Source organism: Perca flavescens, chromosome 18 (assembly GCF_004354835.1).
Source record: "Perca flavescens isolate YP-PL-M2 chromosome 18, PFLA_1.0, whole genome shotgun sequence".
Taxonomy (NCBI): Eukaryota; Metazoa; Chordata; class Actinopteri; order Perciformes; family Percidae; genus Perca; species Perca flavescens.
In genome coordinates, this window is record NC_041348.1 from 30,247,633 (window position 1) to 30,266,984 (window position 19,352).

The following is a 19,352-nucleotide window of genomic DNA, read 5'->3' on the forward strand; positions in this document are numbered from 1 at the left end:
ATAGGGCCATAGGGTGGGAACATAGGGCTGTGGGACCATAGGGCTGTGGGACCATAGGGCTGTGGGACCATAGGGCTGTAGGGCTGTGGGAACATAGGGCTGTGGGAACATAGGGCTGTGGGACCATAGGGCTGGGCTGTGGGAACATAGGGCTGTGGGAACATAGGGCTGTGGGAACATAGGGCTGTGGGAACATAGGGCTGTGGGACCATAGGGCTGTGGGACCATAGGGCTGTGGGAACATAGGGCTGTGGGACCATAGGGCTGTGGGACCATAGGGCTGTGGGAATATAAGGCTGTGGGACTGTGGGACCAGGGCTATGGGAACATATGGGAACATAGGGCTGTGGGAACATAGGGCTGTGGGACCATAGGGCTGTGGGAATATAAGGCTGTGGGACCATAGGGCTGTGGGACCATAGGGCTGTGGGAACATAGGGCTGTGGGAACATAGGGCTGTGGGACCATAGGGCTGTGGGACCATAGGGCTGTGGGACCATAGGGCTGTGGGAATAGGGCTGTGGGCTGGGCGGACCATAGGGCTGTGGGAACATAGGGCTGTGGGAACATAGGGGGGCTAGGGTGGGAACATAGGGCTGTGGGAACATAGGGCTGTGGGAATATAAGGCTGTGGGACCATAGGGCTGTGGGACCATAGGGCTGTGGGAACATAGGGCTGTGGGACCATAGGGCTGTGGGACCATAGGGCTGTGGGAATATAAGGCTGTGGGACCATAGGGCTGTGGGACCATAGGGCTGTGGGAACATAGGGCTGTGGGAACATAGGGCTGTGGGACCATAGGGCTGTGGGAATATAAGGCTGTCGGACCATAGGGCTGTGGGAACATAGGGCTGTGGGAACATAGGGCTGTGGGACCATAGGGCTGTGGGAACATAGGGCTGTGGGACCATAGGGCTGTCGGACCATAGGGCTGTGGGACCATAGGGCTGTGGGAACATAGGGCTGTGGGACCATAGGGCTGTGGGAACATTTCTGCAAATTTGAGAGAAAAAAATAAAAGAGATTTTATTTTTGTAATTGTGCACGGAGGTTAGAAGCTGAAACCGTGCACTAAATTAACCCAGCAGGGCAGTATGTCTGAACACAAAAACATTGTCCCTCTCTTTTAGACCAAGTTTGTGGAGAAGAACAACGACGCGCTGCACATGTCTCTGGAGAGTCTGGTCAGCGAGTCTAAGGACCGCTTCGTCCGCGAGCTCTTCGAGAACTCCAGCAACAGCAAAGACATGAAGCAGAAGGCGGGAAAACTGGGCTTCATCAGCGTCGGCAACAAGTTTAAGGTGAGTTTTAGGTGAAATGTAGATGATTTGTTGACCTGAAACTCCCAAGATCTACTGTAACTCGTCTTATCGCAAATATGTGGTCTAAACTGGCAAGGTACAGTATGTCCCGATTGCAATCCCAAGTATCTGATCGGAGCCAATATGGGCATTTTTTAACTGATCAGTGATCAGCATTCACCCAGTTTACCTTACTCCGATCATTTACATCAGCTTGTAGTGATCACTGCCTTTAATCAAAAGCGACCTGGGCCAAGATGGCACGTGCCAATCACCAATGTCTGTTCAGTGTCTCGTAGGTTGTAGCCCTTGGCAACAAGTAAAAAAGTCCATCTTTTTTAGTCACCCGTTTTTTACAGAAGCGGATCACTCCAATTCTCCACACTTTCCCTGGAGCCGACATCAGGAAACACAAGATGAAAATCAAAGATTCTCCATTCACCACAGGTGTCACTAAGTTTAGTTGTCCAGCGGGGGCCTAGAAATCTAGACCACCCCAGCAACAGCAAATGTCATTTGCAGCCGGGGTCGTCTAGCAACTCTCCGTTTGGCAAGCCAAAAAGGTACTTTATTGTCACTTAACACATACATGTAGCGACACATTTAACCCATCCCTCAAGGGAGCAGTGGGCAGCCAATCACAGCACCCAGGGACCAACTCCAGATCTGAGCCAGTGCCTTGACCAAGGGCACTGACTGGAGAACCTAATCGACATGTTTTTGATGGCCGGACGACCTGGATTCGATACCGGAACCTTCTTGCTGAGAGTCCACGGTGCTATCCACAGGGTTTCCGCTGGGTCTTAAAAAGTCTAAAATGTTGCTACCTCTAATGCTCATTGTAATGTTCCTACAGGGCTTTTTTTTTTATTATTCTGTCGTGTCGCTAGTCCAAATATAATTTTCTACAAATGACTACAAATGAGACTTCTTATTTTGAAGCCAATCAGCTTTCGTGTTGTTGGTCTCTTTCGGATTGTACCACAGACATTAAACAGATTTTATTTGTTTAAATTTCATTCGTAATGGTCTTAAAAAGGTCTTTAAAAAGTCTTACATTTGACATGGTGAAACCTGCAGAAACCCTGATCCACTAGGCCACCATGCTGACGTGGAAGATATTCCACATTTAAAAAATCAGATCGGGATCGGGGGCCAAAAAAGCGGGGATGGGGATATAGTGGGGAACACTGGTGTCTTTGATGCACACATATTTTATCCTTTCATGCGCACGGTGAAATGATTTATATGTGTGCTACATGGCAGATCCTTGCCGAGATGAATGCTGTCCATCACTGAGCTACACTGTACTGTGTGTGTTTTTATCCAAGTAGAGTTTTTAATGGACAATTTTCTTAAGGTCATATTTTGGGGCATTTTTTGCTTTTATTTGACGTGTGTGTAGGAGCAGGGCTATTCAATTTACAAATTCAATTGGGACCACGAAATGAAGATGGTTCAGTTATTTTCATCAGCCTATTTAAAATATGTGTGTGTGTGTGTGTGTGTGTGTGTGTGTGTGTGTGTGTGTGTGTGTGTGTGTGTGTGTGTGTGTGTGTGTGTAAGCTTCTGACCTGTTTTGCAAGAAGTAGTGTACAATTTAGTTTTGCTTTGGGACCTATTCATTTACATCGGACTAAAACACAATTCATGTCATTTAAAATGTCTTTAAGTCTGTGTCTGCAGAATTGTTTACGGGTGTAGAAGACCCTGGGAAACATTGTGCTGTTATTTGAGAGAATCGAAGCCCAGAGCTTGTCTCAGGGTGGATTAGGACTCGCCGTCGGGGAGATTGAGTTCTTATTACCTGTGAGCTCTGTTACCTGAAGTGTTTTCCTGACTGAATATACATCATAACAGCAGTGTCTTATTCCAATGGCTCATCCAGACAAAGTTGATAAGTCACCTTTCTTTTGCCAGCCTAACAGTGGGTTGTACAGAGGCTATCAGAGTACAGTGTGACCATAAGTAGCAGCAGTGAACAAGTGGCTGAAACATGTCAGACTACAAAAATGTCAACATATTCATTGTTTTACAGCTGCTCGTGAGCGCCCCCATATTGAACCAGAGTGGAACTGCAACCAGTTCAGAAGCCAGAAGTTTCCCGAGAGTGGAAGTTCTCCCCTTATTAGACATTCCCTGACAGCACTGACCTGTGAGATCAGCTGGCGGACAGTTTGTTTGGACCGTACACACCTCGACGTTTCCTTACAGTGTAGTTCTCGAGCCAGATCGCCTCTGTCTGCTCTTTAATTGGAAGTTGCGTTACTGTTGTTAGAACCTCAGCCAAAGCGAGACAGATACGATGATTAGGGAACTTTTCTGTCACTTCAGCCTTTAGTGGACAAAGGAGAACACCGCTGTTATGCTAATGACATGTCCTCTCTACTATCTGTCACCGCTTGATCCCCGTTTGTTCGGCTTCACCGCACGCCCTCGTGCCTTTCCATTATCGGCCCTAATTAGTATACATTTATTTACATTTACATATACTTACATTCACATAATGCAGATGCTCTTCGTGTCCACTGTCACTTGAAAAAGAATTCGCCAGAATGAGCTTTAATAATGCATCGCCAACACTGCGAGTAATGAGGAGATGTTACAGGGTGGCAAATATATAGCGACTAGGGACAGATTCATCAATAACAAAAGAGTTTGAGGAAGCGGTTTTTTTTGCTTAGTTTGTAATAGTTTAAAGTTATCCATGCTGTGGAAAGAAATATAGGGGGAAACACTGTATGGGAGACAATAAAAAATGCATATTCTGAAATATTTACAAAGATAAAGACCCAACTGGGCCTCCAAGCTGGATAAAGCTAAACAATGGCAGCGCTGCGACTACTTGCAGTTCAGCCATTGAAGAAAGATTTTAATGATGCACATTTCTGAAAGTTTTGCTTATCAGCAAGGGCGTAACTTTGTGTTCAACATTGGGGCGGTTGAGATCTCCACCTCAGAGCAAAATTGAAATTTTGAGCATATCAAACACTTCATTTCCTGCATTCTGGTGTATTTTTCTGCAACAATTTGTGCATTTTCTGCATCAAGTTATGGTGCAAATATCTTTATTTATGTAAAGGAAATAATAGTTTTTTTAAGGGGGTTGCACTGGCCGGTTTTGAAGCATACTCCTATGCTTATCAGAAACCTTGAGAGAGCCACATCACATGTAAAGGATGAATCCTTTTGACCCTTAACAGCCTGCAGAGTAAAGAGGATTCCTGCAAATGCATATCAAATTGTAAAGTTTAAACTTTATTAGGGACTCCTGGCTGCCAGTAAAGTAATGTATCAGTCCAGATCAGGAGATTTTTGACCATAGAATAAGACAGGTATGAAATACAAGAATAAAAGTCACAGTGCAGTGTAAGAAAAGGTCTTCAGCATAAACTTGTACATAAACATATTATTTAAGGTGTAAAGAAGCATGTAAAATGTTATAACCGGACCCAAACAGAATCTGCAAACACAATTTTTTGGCAGAATTTCTGGCAGATAAAAAAAAAAATTCAAAATAAAATTCAGAATGTTAACACAAAAACAAATCGCTTAATTCTGCAGAGTTTCAATCTGGATCAACAAAAAGTCCAATCCACAGATTCTGTTTGGGTCCGGTTCTAACTGATTTAACCTTCTGGTATTTGATACAGTATGTGTTGTATTTTTTCATGTTTGATGTACAGCTGTGTCTAGTTAGATGTTTCTCATGACGTGAAAATGAAACTAACAAACCACGTTAACCAGATTTCAACTTGTCCGCCACAAAATGTTATTCTGTGTCTCAGCCCGCTAAGGTTTTCATACGATAAAACTCCAATCATCTTTTACTTTGATGACACAGAAACACAAATATATCTTCCTCTTCTTTTTGCCTCTGCAGACCCAGCTGAATATTCTCCTGGAGAAGCTCCGCAGCACGGTCAGTGTTTCCTCTTCTCTCTCTCTACTCACTGATGATTTGATGTTAACAGCTGCAGTAAAGCACAGCTCTGTATCGGGAGAGAAAAACACCTAGCGTTTCTGTCTCTTCCCCCCACCCTCCCAAGACGCAGAGATCATCATGTCCTGAGTCAGAATGTAATGGATGTGATGGATTTCTGATTTGGTGTGTGGTTCCTGCTGTTGCTGTACTGATTGCCGTTTTCTCTCTGCCACTCTTCGTGTCTGTGCCCTCTTTGTTTCTCTCCCCATGTGTCCCTCCTTCGCTCCTGCAGGGCTCCAGTTTCATCCGCTGCATTAAACCAAACCTGAAGATGATCAGCCACCAGTTTGAAGGCGCTCAGATTCTCTCCCAGCTGCAGTGCTCCGGTCAGTGGAATTTTTTTAAAAACCTTGACGAAACTTTGAAGGCTACATTTACATCGCTACTTTTTTGGTTTTTTAAGCCGAGTTTTGAGCCAAAAGAGAGTGTTAGTATGATTTGTAAAACAGCGTTTCCACTCCTCTGGTATTTATGGAAGCCCTGAAAAGCAAGGTAATAAAAAAAAAACCTACGTTTTTTTATTTCCTACTTAAGAGATAATATCCCGCTTCATTCTGCTTTCTTGCTTTCAAAACAGCCTAATTAAGCCTAAGAGCCCTATTTTAACGATTCAAGTGCATGGTCCACAGTTTAACGGCGGAAAAAAGGCTCTGTGCGCCAAGCGCATGGTTCAAAACAATCGACCCAGTTGTCAATTTCCCGTCCAGCGCCCACGTCGTTTAAATAACAAATGCACCTGCGCCCATTTGTGGCCCATGGGTGTGCTGGTCTTACAGGGAGGTGTGTTCAGGTGCATTCTGGGTGTGCTGGTCTTACAGGGAGGTGTGTTCAGGTGCATTCTGGGTGTGCTGGTCTTACAGGGAGGTGAGTTCAGGTGCCTTCTGGGTGTGCTGGTCTTACAGGGAGGTGTGTTCAGGTGCATTCTGGGCGTGCTGGTCTTACAGGGAGGTGTGTTCAGGTGCATTCTGGGTGTGCTGGTCTTACAGGGAGCTGTGTTCAGGTGCATTCTGGGCGTGCTGGTCTTACAGGGAGGTGTGTTCAGGTGCATTCTGGGCGTGCTGGTCTTACAGGGAGGTGTGTTCAGGTGCATTCTGGGCGTATTGCTATCTTGAGGTAGCGGGAAGTGATCGCGCCTTTGACCAATAAAAACCTGGTCTAAAGTCAATAACGCAGCATTTCATTGTTATTTTAACAGAGCATTAGTAAGATGCTCCTAGGCTCGTGCACAGCGCGCGCACACTATGCTTGTTACACACACAGGGACGCACAGCAGCACACACACACACACACATGCAGAAGATTACAAATAAAAATATTACGGTGCAGTGACCGGGTTAGCTCAGTTAGTAGAGCAGGCGCCCATATATAGAGGTTTACACTTCAACGCAGTGGCTGCAGGTTAGACTCCGACTTGCGGCCCTTTGCTGCATGTCATTCCCCTTCTCCCTCCCCTTTCATGTCTTCATCCGTCCTGTGGAATTAAAGGCCTAAAATGCCCAAAAAAATCATCTTTAAAAATATTACAGTGCAAATCCTCCATCATAACAGCAATGCTCCAAGGTCCAAACGCGCCTGGCTTTTAAAGGGAATGAGAGATGATCTCTGATTGGTTGATTGCATGTTACGCCCCAAACACACCTCTTATTAATGAAGACACTAAGTACAACCCTTTACAACCAGGCGCCTGGTGCACGGACCCTTTTTTCCGCCGTCAAACTAGCAAAAGTGGATTTGGACACGCCCTAAACACACCTGCACCAGGCGCTTCAAGCCGTGAGGTTAGATCGTTAAAATAGGACCCATGTTGTGTTGTTTCTTCTCGTCTCTTCCCCTTAAATAAACTATTTGGTCGAATACAGCCTCCACACATCACAGCGTATTTACTGGCGAAGACAACAAACCTCTGATAAACGGAGAGAATAAAGAACCAAGGACAAACGGAGACACAACACATCAGCAGCAATCTCAACACCATCCAAACAAAGACCCGTTTCTGAAATGTACTTTTAACTAAAGTTAGCTTGTTTGACTTTTAAGAAACTCCGTAGTAACATGTTGAAGGAAGAATCCTTCAACATGTTCGTCCTTTTTCCAAACACAAAGTCCTTGGCTGCTGTTATTTCCTTTGTCCTGTGTTCCTCTTCTTTTGATGCTGCTTTGTGACTTTGAAACCATTTTCTTAAACTTTTTTGTCCCTAATCAAAAAGCCAGTGACCCCCTTTCAGGTTTAGAAGAAAATATATCCTCCGAGAGTCCAATTCTGCTTTCATCCACACAAACTCAACGATGCCCTGTTCAGATACTGCGCCTCGCCGAGCTCTTTATCACTTTTATTGGACTGGGAATCGAAAACATTGATAGTTTGGATGAGATGGGGGAGGCCTGTGTGTACCGACATGACACCGTTTGCTTCAAAATTAGACGTTCAGCAACCGAAAAGTCCCAATCCTACAAAACAAACTGTACTTCTATCCAAAGGGGAAATTTGTCTTTCTGAAAAGGAATTTTCCCATCAACATTAGTGTTGTTTTTTTTAATCTAAGTCCTGAAAAGTTTCATCCTCCATATGGAGATACATTCTGTAAAAAGATTACCTCGGAGCCTTTTGTGTGAATAACTTTAATTGACTTTGGAAATGCTTTGAACTGTAAACCTCCTGTCTCAATCCGTATTTTCAAATCACTGTAGAAGCAATAATAAGACATAAAGCAGGGACTTCCTGTTTAACCAGTGGAGGGAGACCAAAACTATGTTCACACAGCGTCTGTTTTACATTATAATCCTACAGAGTAAACCGTGTTTTCAAAAAAGTCCTGAGAGCTTTTTCAAACACCACTGCCGACTTCTTTTTTTGTGTTCAATTAAATTAAAAAAACATCTTTCATATGATATAAATAATTTTCCTACAACGCTACCTCTACTGGCCATTGAAATGTTCCTGCAGCTTTACAGTGTTCTTTTTTAATTCTGTAGTGTTGTAGTTCTTTCTGTCATTAGTCCAAATATAATTCGCCAATGACAAAATCTGGGAATTGTTTCAGATGATGTTTCTGCACTCTGACATCTGACTTTTTTTTGTTGTTTGATAAAGGTCTTAAATTTAATTCATAATGGTCTTAAAAATGTCTTAAAGTCTTAAATTTGACTTGGTGAAACTTGCTTGGAAATCCAGACCCAAATCAGAAAGATTAAGGGTCTGGCAATGAAAACGGCCCAACTCGAGGGGCGGCACCAAGCATGCATTTGAAAATCTCACTGCACGCAATTGGATAACACCTTGACCAATCACAACAATACACGGGGTGACATATCCAAAGCCCCATACGCTTAGCTACCAGAGGAGCTAACTGGTAGATTAAACTCTTAGCTACCAGAGGAGCTAACTGGTAGATTAAACTCTTAGCTACCAGAGGAGCTAACTGGTAGATTAAACTCTTAGCTACCAGAGGAGCTAACTGGTAGATTAAACTCTTAGCTACCAGCAGAGCTAACTGGTAGATTAAACTCTTAGCTACCAGAGGAGCTAACTGGTAGATTAAACTCTTAGCTACCAGAGGAGCTAACTGGTAGATTAAACTCTTAGCTACCAGCGTAGCTAACTGGTAGATTAAACTCTTAGCTACCAGTGGAGCTCACTGGTAGATTAAACTCTTAGCTACCAGAGGAGCTCACTGGTAGATTAAATTCTTAGCTACCAGAGGAGCTAACTGGTAGATTAAACTCTTAGCTATCAGAGGAGCTAACTGGTAGATTAAACTCTTAGCTACCAGCGGAGCTAACTGGTAGGTTAAACTCTTAGCTACTAGCAGAGCTAACTGGTAGATTAAACTCTTAGCTACCAGAGGAGCTAACTGGTAGATTAAACTCTTAGCTACCAGCGGAGCTAACTGGTAGGTTAAACTCTTAGCTACCAGCAGAGCTAACTCTTGCTATATTCGGTCGGCAAAACAGCAAAAACGTCCTTCTTGCAAAGGAACGATTGGAGCGCCGTCTTCTGTTCCTCTTTTAGATAAAAAGCCAAGTCTAACTCGTTCATTGTAGTGGCGAAAGCCGTCTCAAACAACTGGTGTTCATCCGTAGCCATCTGGCAATGTTTACTAATTACACTGTCGTCATCTGTTTAGCTCGCCTCAGATACGCCGATGTGATTGGTGCAGCTCTGCTACACGGCCATAGTTAATGAGCATCATTACTGAATGCCATAGTGACTCGCTGAGCTAATTCAAATTGTGCTCTCGCGAGAACTCTGGATTTCCAGGGTATGTGAAACCCTAATTTGAAAAAATAAAAAATAAACATGGTTCAAGCTGACCTGGCAACTGAAGGAACTTGAACTTGCTGTCCAATGAAATTCTCTCTCTGTGACTCCTTTTGTTGCTTCTGTAGGTATGGTGTCAGTGCTGGACCTGATGCAGGGCGGCTTCCCCTCCAGGGCTCCCTTCCACGAGCTCTACAACATGTACCAGCAGTACATGCCGCCCAAACTCACCCGCCTCGACCCGCGCCTCTTCTGCAAGGTCAGTCCTCCGAGCCCCGGCGCCGGTCCCCGATCCGTGCTTTATTTATCGATTCAATGCATCCACATTTCCACGTTTACCGATTTTTGTTGTGTTTTTGTGTTGCAGGCTTTATTCAAAGCTCTGGGGCTGAATGAGAATGACTACAAGTTCGGACTGACCAGAGTGTTTTTCCGGCCTGGGAAGGTGGGACCTTATTCAAAACCTGCACTATTCCCAGTCGCACTAGCTAATATTGTTATTGTCCCTCACCCCAAAGAAAGACAATAGATTCAGAGGGAAAGCACATTAGTCATCCTGGCTGCTGAGTTGAGGTGAGATGAGTTTTTTTCCCTAAAGAACCAGAGGCCGACAGCTGGGGTTTTTATTTCTCCACTTGATGAATAATTCATCACGTTTTGGGTTAGACGTGTGTTTTTCATGGGGGGGCTTTGTGGAAGTGCATGTGTGTTTTTCGCAGAGGACCTCGGTACACACTGTGCAGGACAAACTCTGTAACTCTGACACTGCAGATTTAGCTCCAAGGATTGAATGAATACACACATCCTCTGCTGGCTGAACTTGGCTGCTTTCATTACTCTTCACGTCCCCGTGGGAAGCACCAGGGATGTGATGTTTGCTCCAGAGGCAACGATGCGCCGCCGTGATAAACGTAACACCACATCATTCTTTTAAGTAATTGTTTTAGGCCTGCAAGGAGCCAAAGACGGTTGGAGTTTACAGAAGGTTTTTGGCCTTAGCTAATCTGGATTCTGAGGACACACCACAGCCACAGAGATCCTTTTTATAGTTATAATAAATGAGAAAAGGCTTTCTTTTCTATCTGTTAACATGATAGGGTGAAGCTTCAGACACCTGATACTTGAGGGTCAGCTGCCGACAATAAGGAGATACTAGGACCCTGGGAAGTACTCCGGGATTTGAAGCAAATTGAACATAGCGGCCAAACAGTGGAATAACAACTCCCGGCCCGTCACGTAATGCCACCTGGCCCAAAAATACTTTTTCCCGTAAGATGTCTGTAAATCAGTGGGCCCATTTTTGACGAAATGACTTATTTTGCTGTCAGAATTTGAATAATTCGGTCATATAACATTTGGAAAGTCTAGAAGAGCCGCACGATTAAAGCAACATTAAAGCACTTTTCAGGCTTTGGTCCCCCTACAGGTTGGAAGCGGAAATGTCCCATTACCGATGTCTCATTATGTCTCATTCGAACTACAGATCCGCTACCCGATCTGGAAAACTTGCACCAAAATAATGAACCTTAAAATAATGTTTCCAAAATCGTTTCAGTGGTTCATCAACTCGTTACAGGGTGAACGGCACTTCTGCATTCACTTTGCGGCCCTCTATCGGCTATAACCGCGCTATGCAAGTTTGCCAGATCGGGAAGCAGGTCTGTAGTTTGAATGAGAGCGAGGTAATGAACAATTCCGCTTCCAACCTGTACAGGGACCAAAGCAGAAAAGTGCTTTAGTGTTGCTTTAAATCAATCAATAATGGCTAACTTGAATGGAATAATCTCCATTCAAGTTAGCAGAGCGCTAAACCAGAAGTAGCTGGCTCAGTCGGCGTAGGTCTCTAGTGTGCCTGCTCTATAGAAGCTGTGCCAATCACCCGGGTCATTTTGTGCGCGAAAGTGGAACTTTTTTTGCGCCACTGAGCAACTTTCATAGAAATGGATGAGGCTCCGCTTTGAACGCTGTATCCAGGTTTTATTATACGTGCGAGACATGCACAGCTGTTAAGAAAACAATAATAAGGGTTGTATTCAACTAAACAAATCTCGGTTGACTGAAATTACACCTACTCTTTAACCAATCGATTGGTCGATAGGGAAAAAAAACATCTGCACGTTATCTCTATATTAATGCTGCATTCCAGACACAACGCTTAGCCAGTAAGTTCCGAACTCAAGTCACGACTCACGACTTGGTAGCGTTCCAGGCAAAGTCACGACAACGTTAGCTAGCGCTAGCTGATACTAGCGATTTCTAGTCGCCGACATATTGTGGGCTTCATTTAATAAACATAACCTGTAATAGTACACAATCGTATGTGTATTGTTTTGATTACAATGTGCGGAGTTACTTTACGTTGCCTATTTATGTGTATTTATTTCTATTTCTCACCGTTAATAACCGGTGTCTGTACAGCATCAACAGGGGTCACCATTGTTGTTTATGTGTGTGTGACGTCAAAAACTGTAACTGGGAGTACAACCATCTGGTACCAGTTCACGGGGAGTAAGTTAGGGGTTTGACTGCCGTTCCAGGGCACTTTCACGAGAAGAAGGTAGTGAAAACACGAGTTACGGGTTGCCTGGAACGCAGCATAACTAAATTATCCACTAACTTTAATGGGAAATAAATGACTTAATCATGCTCTAGACTTTCCAAATGTTATCAGACCGAATGGGTCAAATTCTGAAATTCAAACAAGTCATTTCACATGGGTTGTGACGATCAAAAAAAAATCTCCACTGATTTACAGACATCTCTTTTGCCATGTTGGTCTTTGGGGAAAAGTCTTTTTGGGCCCCAGGGCATCACGTGACGGGCCAGGAGCTGCTATTTTCAATTTGCTTCAAATCTTGGGGCACTTCCTGGGGTCCTATTATCTCCGCGTTGTTGACAGTTGAGAAAAAAATAATGTGAATTCAGCCATCTTCTTCCATTATTAAAGCAGCAGCCGACGACTCTCAAGGTTTAGAAAGTCAGAGGTTTCCACAGCACACTGATCAAGACACAACAAACATCAGCCGCGCTGTCTCAGAGTTGCTCTCTGCAGACTTGTAAATCAAGAGTTGTAAGTGTTAGGAGGCATTCAGCAGCACTGGTGTGAACTGTGACTTTGTTATTAAAGATGCATGAATGGCGAAGAGAAAAAATTTAATAGCTCAAATCAATATTTACATTCATGCTTCTGGCCACGCTTTATGAAATGGATTGTCACAGACTACGATATATATGATAGATATGAATTGGTATTGCTGTGACGGTAGTATATGAAAAATGAAAAACATCTGTACTGTATAGGAATGGAGTTTGGCAATATGATGCCAAATGTTGAGGAAACCACCAGCTTGTTTACATCCTTTATACAATTGCAATTAGCCACAGTGAATGCAGGGAAATTGGTGGAGCCTTGGCTTTGCTTTGCTGTGAGGCATTTGCTTTTTACAAAGTCAGCAAACACTTTGTCCATTGAATGTAAAATGCTTCCACACATTACTTTCTCAGTCTTAACTAAGACTTAATCAGGGTGGTGTTGCATTGATCATCAGTCAGCGTTTCTCAGCTACAAACAACGTTTTGCACCTTTGTGTCTGACCGTGTGTCTCTCTTGCCTCTGCTTCAGTTCAAAGAGTTTGACCAGATCATGAAGTCGGACCCGGACCACCTGGCAGAGCTGGTGAAGAAGGTCAACAAGTGGCTTATCCACAGCCGCTGGAAGAAGGTCCAGTGGTGCGCTCTGTCCGTCATCAAACGTAAGCAGACAAAATACCATCAAGGGGGGGGTGTCATCCAGGGGTGTAGCTGTAATTACCAAAGTGAGGGGGACCGATTCTCTACCATTTGTCTCTCGAAATTGCAGATTCCGGGTAGCATCCTTTTTTTTTTTAAATGTTCAGTTTAAAGGTGCCGTAGGTAGGATTATGAAGATCCAGGATTTAGGCAAAACATTTTAACATTGACAACTTCTCAGTCCCTCCCCCCTTTCCGCTAAAGCCCAAAACGGTCTCCTAAGCCCCTCCCCCCACAAGGGAGAATGAAAGCGTGTGCATGAGCAGCGGTTGACACGCAATTAGACACCCCTGGCCCTGATTGGTGCATCTGAACAGGGAGAGGTGGATTTTTACAAATCTCACTATAGGCTGTAGGTGGTGCCAGAGGATTACCTGCTTCATGTAGTTCTACTGGAACATAGGGGCAGTTTCAGCAAATATGACAGAAAGTTAGTTTTATAAGGCTTAGCTACTGCACCTTTAATGTGAATTACAGCAGTCTTGATAGCCCGCTAGCTCACATAATAATGCCTCAGCTAATGTTGTGTCAACCCACAGTGATTAATACAGCGGCTGGCTGAATGAATTTGTCCACCTAGCTAGCGATAGAAGGGCAGCACCCCATCACAGCCGACTCATTTTGACAGTAAAATATATACGGCTATCACACCCCCGTAATGGGGGGATAAATGCGTGCCCGGACCAGTGGCTTTTGTCAGAAATGTATTAGTGTAGGAGGGTCCGGGGGGTATGTCTCATATGTCATTTTGACACAAATACATTTAATAAATGCCATGTTGATGTTTGAAAGTCTCGAGGTTTTGGCAAAAATGCAGATATAAATGTAATAAAAAAATAAATAAATAAATAATTATTGATTTTCAAATATTCCACCTGTCAATACCAAGTCATACCACTGCAGTTGTGTTGTATCAGCCTGGACCTGGGTTACTTTACGAGTAAGGCCGCGTTCAGAACACAGGTCTTTCCATTCATTTTGAATGGGGGTAGTGCGTCTAGGCTGTGGCGAGGTTTGCCTGCAGGCTACACACTCAGAAAAATGCTGCGGTGGCCAATTATGTAACCAGAAATAAGACTTGTCAGTGTGTTTTGAGCTATGGTTTGAGGCGGTGTGAGAGTCCCGTACAGGAAACATCACTGCCTCTATCGCCGCCACAAGAAAGATTTAAAACACCAAACACTTGCACTGACCTGCCCGGGAGTTTGTGTGATAGCTGAATGTTTCCTGCAACAACAAAGCACTCGCTATGTCTCGCCCCTCTCTTTTCGTTCTCTCCTGTGAAATGAAGCTGCCTTCAACTGCACTCGGAAACGGCTTTATCTATAAACGATCTGGCGGAAAACAGTAACTGTGAAATATAAAGTCTACTTGTGCTTTGTTGGGGGGGGTTTAAGAACACAACAGGACATCACACAAATGGATTGTTTCATTGACACTCCCCCCTCCCCCCCCACCACCCTGCAGCATATTGCTGTTTGTTATTTTGTTGTTGGTGTGAATGCCCCGTAGCTTCCATGCATTTATACACAGTATACACAGTGTGTGCTTTCTGTTGCTCCTCTGCCGTCACTTTCAGCCCATTTACTCCTGAGTTTTGTCGGGGCAGGGCTGTTGGAAATTGGATTGCGCAAACAAGAGATGGATCGTTATGGACAGATGGCTCACAGAAACACCCAGGGGCCCTGTGGAAGGAGCCGAGTGCAACAGTAAAACACAAACAATGGGCGGTGTGCAGTGCTGCTGTTAATAATGCGGGGCTGAGCTGCTGGAGGAGTGGCATCGCTGCAGCGTCTGAGGACAGTTTGTGTCAGTCACTGTGGACGGATCTACAGATCATAACTAATTGTGTCTGTATATTGTATTGTATATTTTCTCTCTCTCTCTTTAGGTCAGGTTTAAATGCAGGACTTTTACTTGTAGTGGAGTGTTTTCACAGTGAGGCGTTAGTACCTTCACTGCAGTAAAGACTCTGAATACTTCTTCCACCGCTGTATATATCGCTCTTGTTTCTTTCTCATCATGTCACTCTATCTCTGCCTCACACTCTTTGTTCTCTTTATCGATCAAATCGAAGTTGAGCTTCATTGGCTGGAACTGAACAGAAGCAAGTGTTGCCGAAGCATATCATCATATCTGATTAAAAATGAATACGTTTCCAATCCACAAGACGTATAGTGTTACAGCAGCAGTTAACTAGACTTTTTTTTTTAAGCAGTCTGTGTTCAGTAAATGGAAAGCCATTAATTCAGTCTGTTATTTATGGCGCAGACATTAAATATTCTGAGGCCATAACCAGATGAAATGAATTTGGCAGAATGCAGCGATGTTATCGATTTCTCATCTTTCACCCTCTATCTCTCCGGCTCTCCCTCCCTTTTTTTTTAATATCTCTCTAATTTTCTCACTTCAGTTCAATTCAAAACTGCATCATTGGCACAACAGGAAAAAAAAGCATCTATGTTGCAAAGACGGGATGAAATCGAATCACAGATAATGGCGTTTAAATTCTGCAGATGTAACAGAATTTAAACTATATTAGTGTATGAAAGCTAGTCAAAATACATCAGTGTACAATAATGCAGAACATCAAGGAGGATGACAGGACATTTTTCAATATGACAGTTATTTCTCCTTTATTTGGAGACTGAAATCAAATCTTAGTAAAAACCTTTATTATATATTTACATTAAAATACACAGATCAGTACACTTGCCTTCCCAATGTGGTCAGATTCATAGTTTTCTATTAAATCCAGCATCATACTCCGCCTTGTTGACGGCGTGAACAAATACAGATGTGTATACCAGGCTCTTGTTTGCCTGAAAAAAGGAACTGCATCCAATCGTGTTGGGCGCCTTCTTCTATAGGAGAACTGAACTACCTTCATTTTTCTTTTCAAACATACTGAAAAACATCAACTTGAAAAAACTGAAAGCATCGTCGTGTGCTGAGCGGTAAGGATTCTCTATAACTGAAGCTAGTGCATCACACGCTGCGCCAACGGTAGGAAACGGTACACACTTCCTGTCTCCTAAAGGGGCGTGGCCTCGTTTGAAAGTGTAGTGAATGTCGTGTGGATGGATGAAAAGTTATATTTGCTAATTTATGAATATTTTCTTTTCCTAGCATTAGATATTTACCCACACATATTTAGCATTAGGAACATTACTTTTGATGGGAAGTTGGTGAACGTTTGCTGACCTTAGCTTCTCTGTGTTGCCAGATCTCGCAAGAGTTTGATCCTGAGACAGAAACAGGTCTCAAACTTACGTCAAAGTTACTTTTCTCCTGATGTGTCCGTTTAAGAAATGAAAAATGTATTGTCAGAATAATGTGGAGATATGTGGCTTGTGAAAAATGTCTCCAAATATTTACTTGGTGACTACGGTGCGAAAGAATCGCTCAAAATCTGTGTGAAACGTTTTACTTCTCCCATTGGAATCAGTCCACTCAGGACGTCCCGCTAGTCTCCTATAGAGGCGTGACGGTGGACAAACCCACGGGACACAGACAGGAAGTTCCTCTGAGCTGGGCTGTCTCATTTCTAAACCGTCTCTGTCCATAGCTAACGGTTGCCAGAAGGATAGGGCTGTGCACTGTGGGCGAGGCCAGGGTGCTGTACCTAAAGCATCCATCCAGCATTGTCCGCTTATCCGTGGTCGGTTCGTGAGGGGAGCAGCTCCAGCAGGAGACCTTAGACTTTCCTTTCCCGAGCCACATTAACCAGCTCCGACTGGGCGATCCCGAGGCGTTCCCAGGCCAGCGTGGAGATATAATCCCTCCACCTAGTCCTGGGTCTTCCCCGAGGCCTCCTCCCAGCTGGATGTGCCTGGAACACCTCCCCAGGGAGGCCCCCAGGGGGCATCCTTACCAGATGCCCGAACCACCTCAACTGGCTCCTTTCGACGCGAAGGAGCAGCGGCTCTACTCCGAGCTCCTCACGGATGACTGAGCTTCTCACCCTATCTCTAAGGGAGACGCCAGCCCCCCTCCTGAGGAAACCCATTTCAGGCCACTTGTACCCTAGAACTCGTTCTTTCGGTCATGACCCAGCATTCATGACCATAGGTGAGGGTAGGACCTAAATGAATGATCATAAATATAAAAAACTGTTGAAACCGAAAGCGTTCAGAACAGTGGGACATCTGAGGTTTTGGCTCATATGGATGTCTTTGGTCACGTTTAAAAGGATATTCCACATTATAACATTGTAGATATGAAAGAAAATGCGGAAAAGCAATACTACTGTATTCTTTGATCACATACTTCCTGATTTAAGCTTTTTCCCATGTTAGACTGTTTAGCCAAAGTTTCTGTACAGCTGCTTGCGTTTAGACAACATAGGTAGGTAAGTTAGTCCAACATCCCCATAGTCCAAACTTAAAAGGTAGAGTAACACGTTCAGTATCAGTTCCTAAACTCAGCTATCGTATCGGCGTTGATATTGGAATTTTTACCGACAGAACAAGCTGCTGCTTATGGGCTCATGACCTAAAAGATGGATGTTAAAGTCCTGTAGAAAGTGACCATTGGGGCTTCTGGGGGCGTTGGGGAATGTGATCTCTCTAGTAGGGAAGGAAACAGAGCCAGTGCTGCACAATTATTTGCAATTTTATCTAAATCGCAATATGGACTAGTGCAATATCCAAATCGCGGTATCAGGCCACTGTGTGGACTATTTCTGTCAAAACAAGAGGGTCCCAGGGTAGCTGGGAGCATGTGCCCTATGTACAGGGGCTCAGTTCTCGCCGCATGTTCAATTCCAACCTGCGGTTCTTTGCTGCATGCCATTCCCCCTCTCTCTTCCCCCTTTAATGTCTAAGCTAGTCCTATCAAATAAAGGCCTAAAATGCCCCCCAAAAATAATCCAAACAAAAATGAAAAAAACAAGAGGGTCCCCTCTGTGCAACTGTGTGAGATGGAAAGGAAGGCTTTGACTGTCTTCCATGGATGTAGTCCCAGTAACAAAGGGTGGAGGGGGGGGATTTGAGTGGTTTTCTGTTGTTGGACATCTTTGGTGACCATGTTGAAGCTTAGTCAATAAGTGTGTGTGTTGCCAGAACACCTCGGGGCCAAAGATTGATCGATTAGTGGATGATCACTTGGCAGTGAGTTGGCAGGGGAGGAAATCACCAGGAAACCTTGCAAAGGTTCCCCGTCCAGAAGCTCTTCAAGTCCCATCTCGGGATGAAATTTAACAAGCTGCGACTCAGCTGGACCAGTCTCCAGAGGCTGGTTTTAGAACGTAAGAGACGTCTCCTGTTTCTACAGCCAGTAGAGAAGTCACCTGGTGGAGTCAGCTACAATAAAATGATCCATAATCCTTTTATTTCTGTTACAAGCTGTTAACGGAGGCTCATCGTGCTAGAGAGTGAAGAGAGGGAGCGCCTCTCGCCATCACTAACGTCATCCACATGCATATTTAGACAAAACAAATGATGTATTTAGCTACGAAAAGCCTAAAAGTCGGAAGTTAGGACAGAAGTACAAAGAGGCATCGCTATGGAGAAGATACACCGTCTTGTCTTATTGGTGGAAACTGGCAGGTTTCAGAACACTGCAGACCGACGCTTTGCAAGTAGTTGCAAGTTTCAACTCGTCGCGAAATCTTTGGTCTGAGCTGTGCTTAACCCTCAGAGAGAGAGAGGTTTTGGCACACCGTGAACCGTGACTCCAGAACGAAAGGCAGATGCAGGAATCACCTCTGGACCTCTGTCAAGTCCGAGACTGTCTGGAAACGTAGAGTTATCCCCGTCTTTAAACATTTAGGGCCCTATTTTAACGATCTGAAACGCAAGTATGAAACGCAAAACGCAAGTAGCTTTGTGGGCAGATTTCGGGCGCTGTTGCTATTATACCGGCGGGATAAACGAGTCTTGCGCCCGACGCAAATCTAAAATGGGTTGGTCTGAAGTAGCTAGGTGTGGTTTGGGCGTAACGTGCAATAAACCAATCAGAGCGTCATCTCACATTCCCTTTAAGAGCAGGCGCGCTTGTTCCATGGCGGATTGCTAT

At 44.2% G+C, this 19,352-nt stretch overlaps 1 protein-coding gene across 1 annotated transcript in view; it reads left to right on the forward strand.

The window, feature by feature from the left end:
• myo6a (myosin VIa) overlaps nt 1-19,352 on the forward strand; it is a 164,644-nt gene that overhangs the window by 97,744 nt on the left and 47,548 nt on the right. The window contains exons 18-23 of the mRNA XM_028605164.1: nt 1,132-1,302; nt 5,186-5,224; nt 5,520-5,613; nt 9,674-9,804; nt 9,913-9,990; nt 13,168-13,297. Of these exons, the coding sequence (XP_028460965.1) occupies nt 1,132-1,302; nt 5,186-5,224; nt 5,520-5,613; nt 9,674-9,804; nt 9,913-9,990; nt 13,168-13,297 (643 nt within the window). The remainder of the gene's footprint in view (nt 1-1,131; nt 1,303-5,185; nt 5,225-5,519; nt 5,614-9,673; nt 9,805-9,912; nt 9,991-13,167; nt 13,298-19,352) is intronic.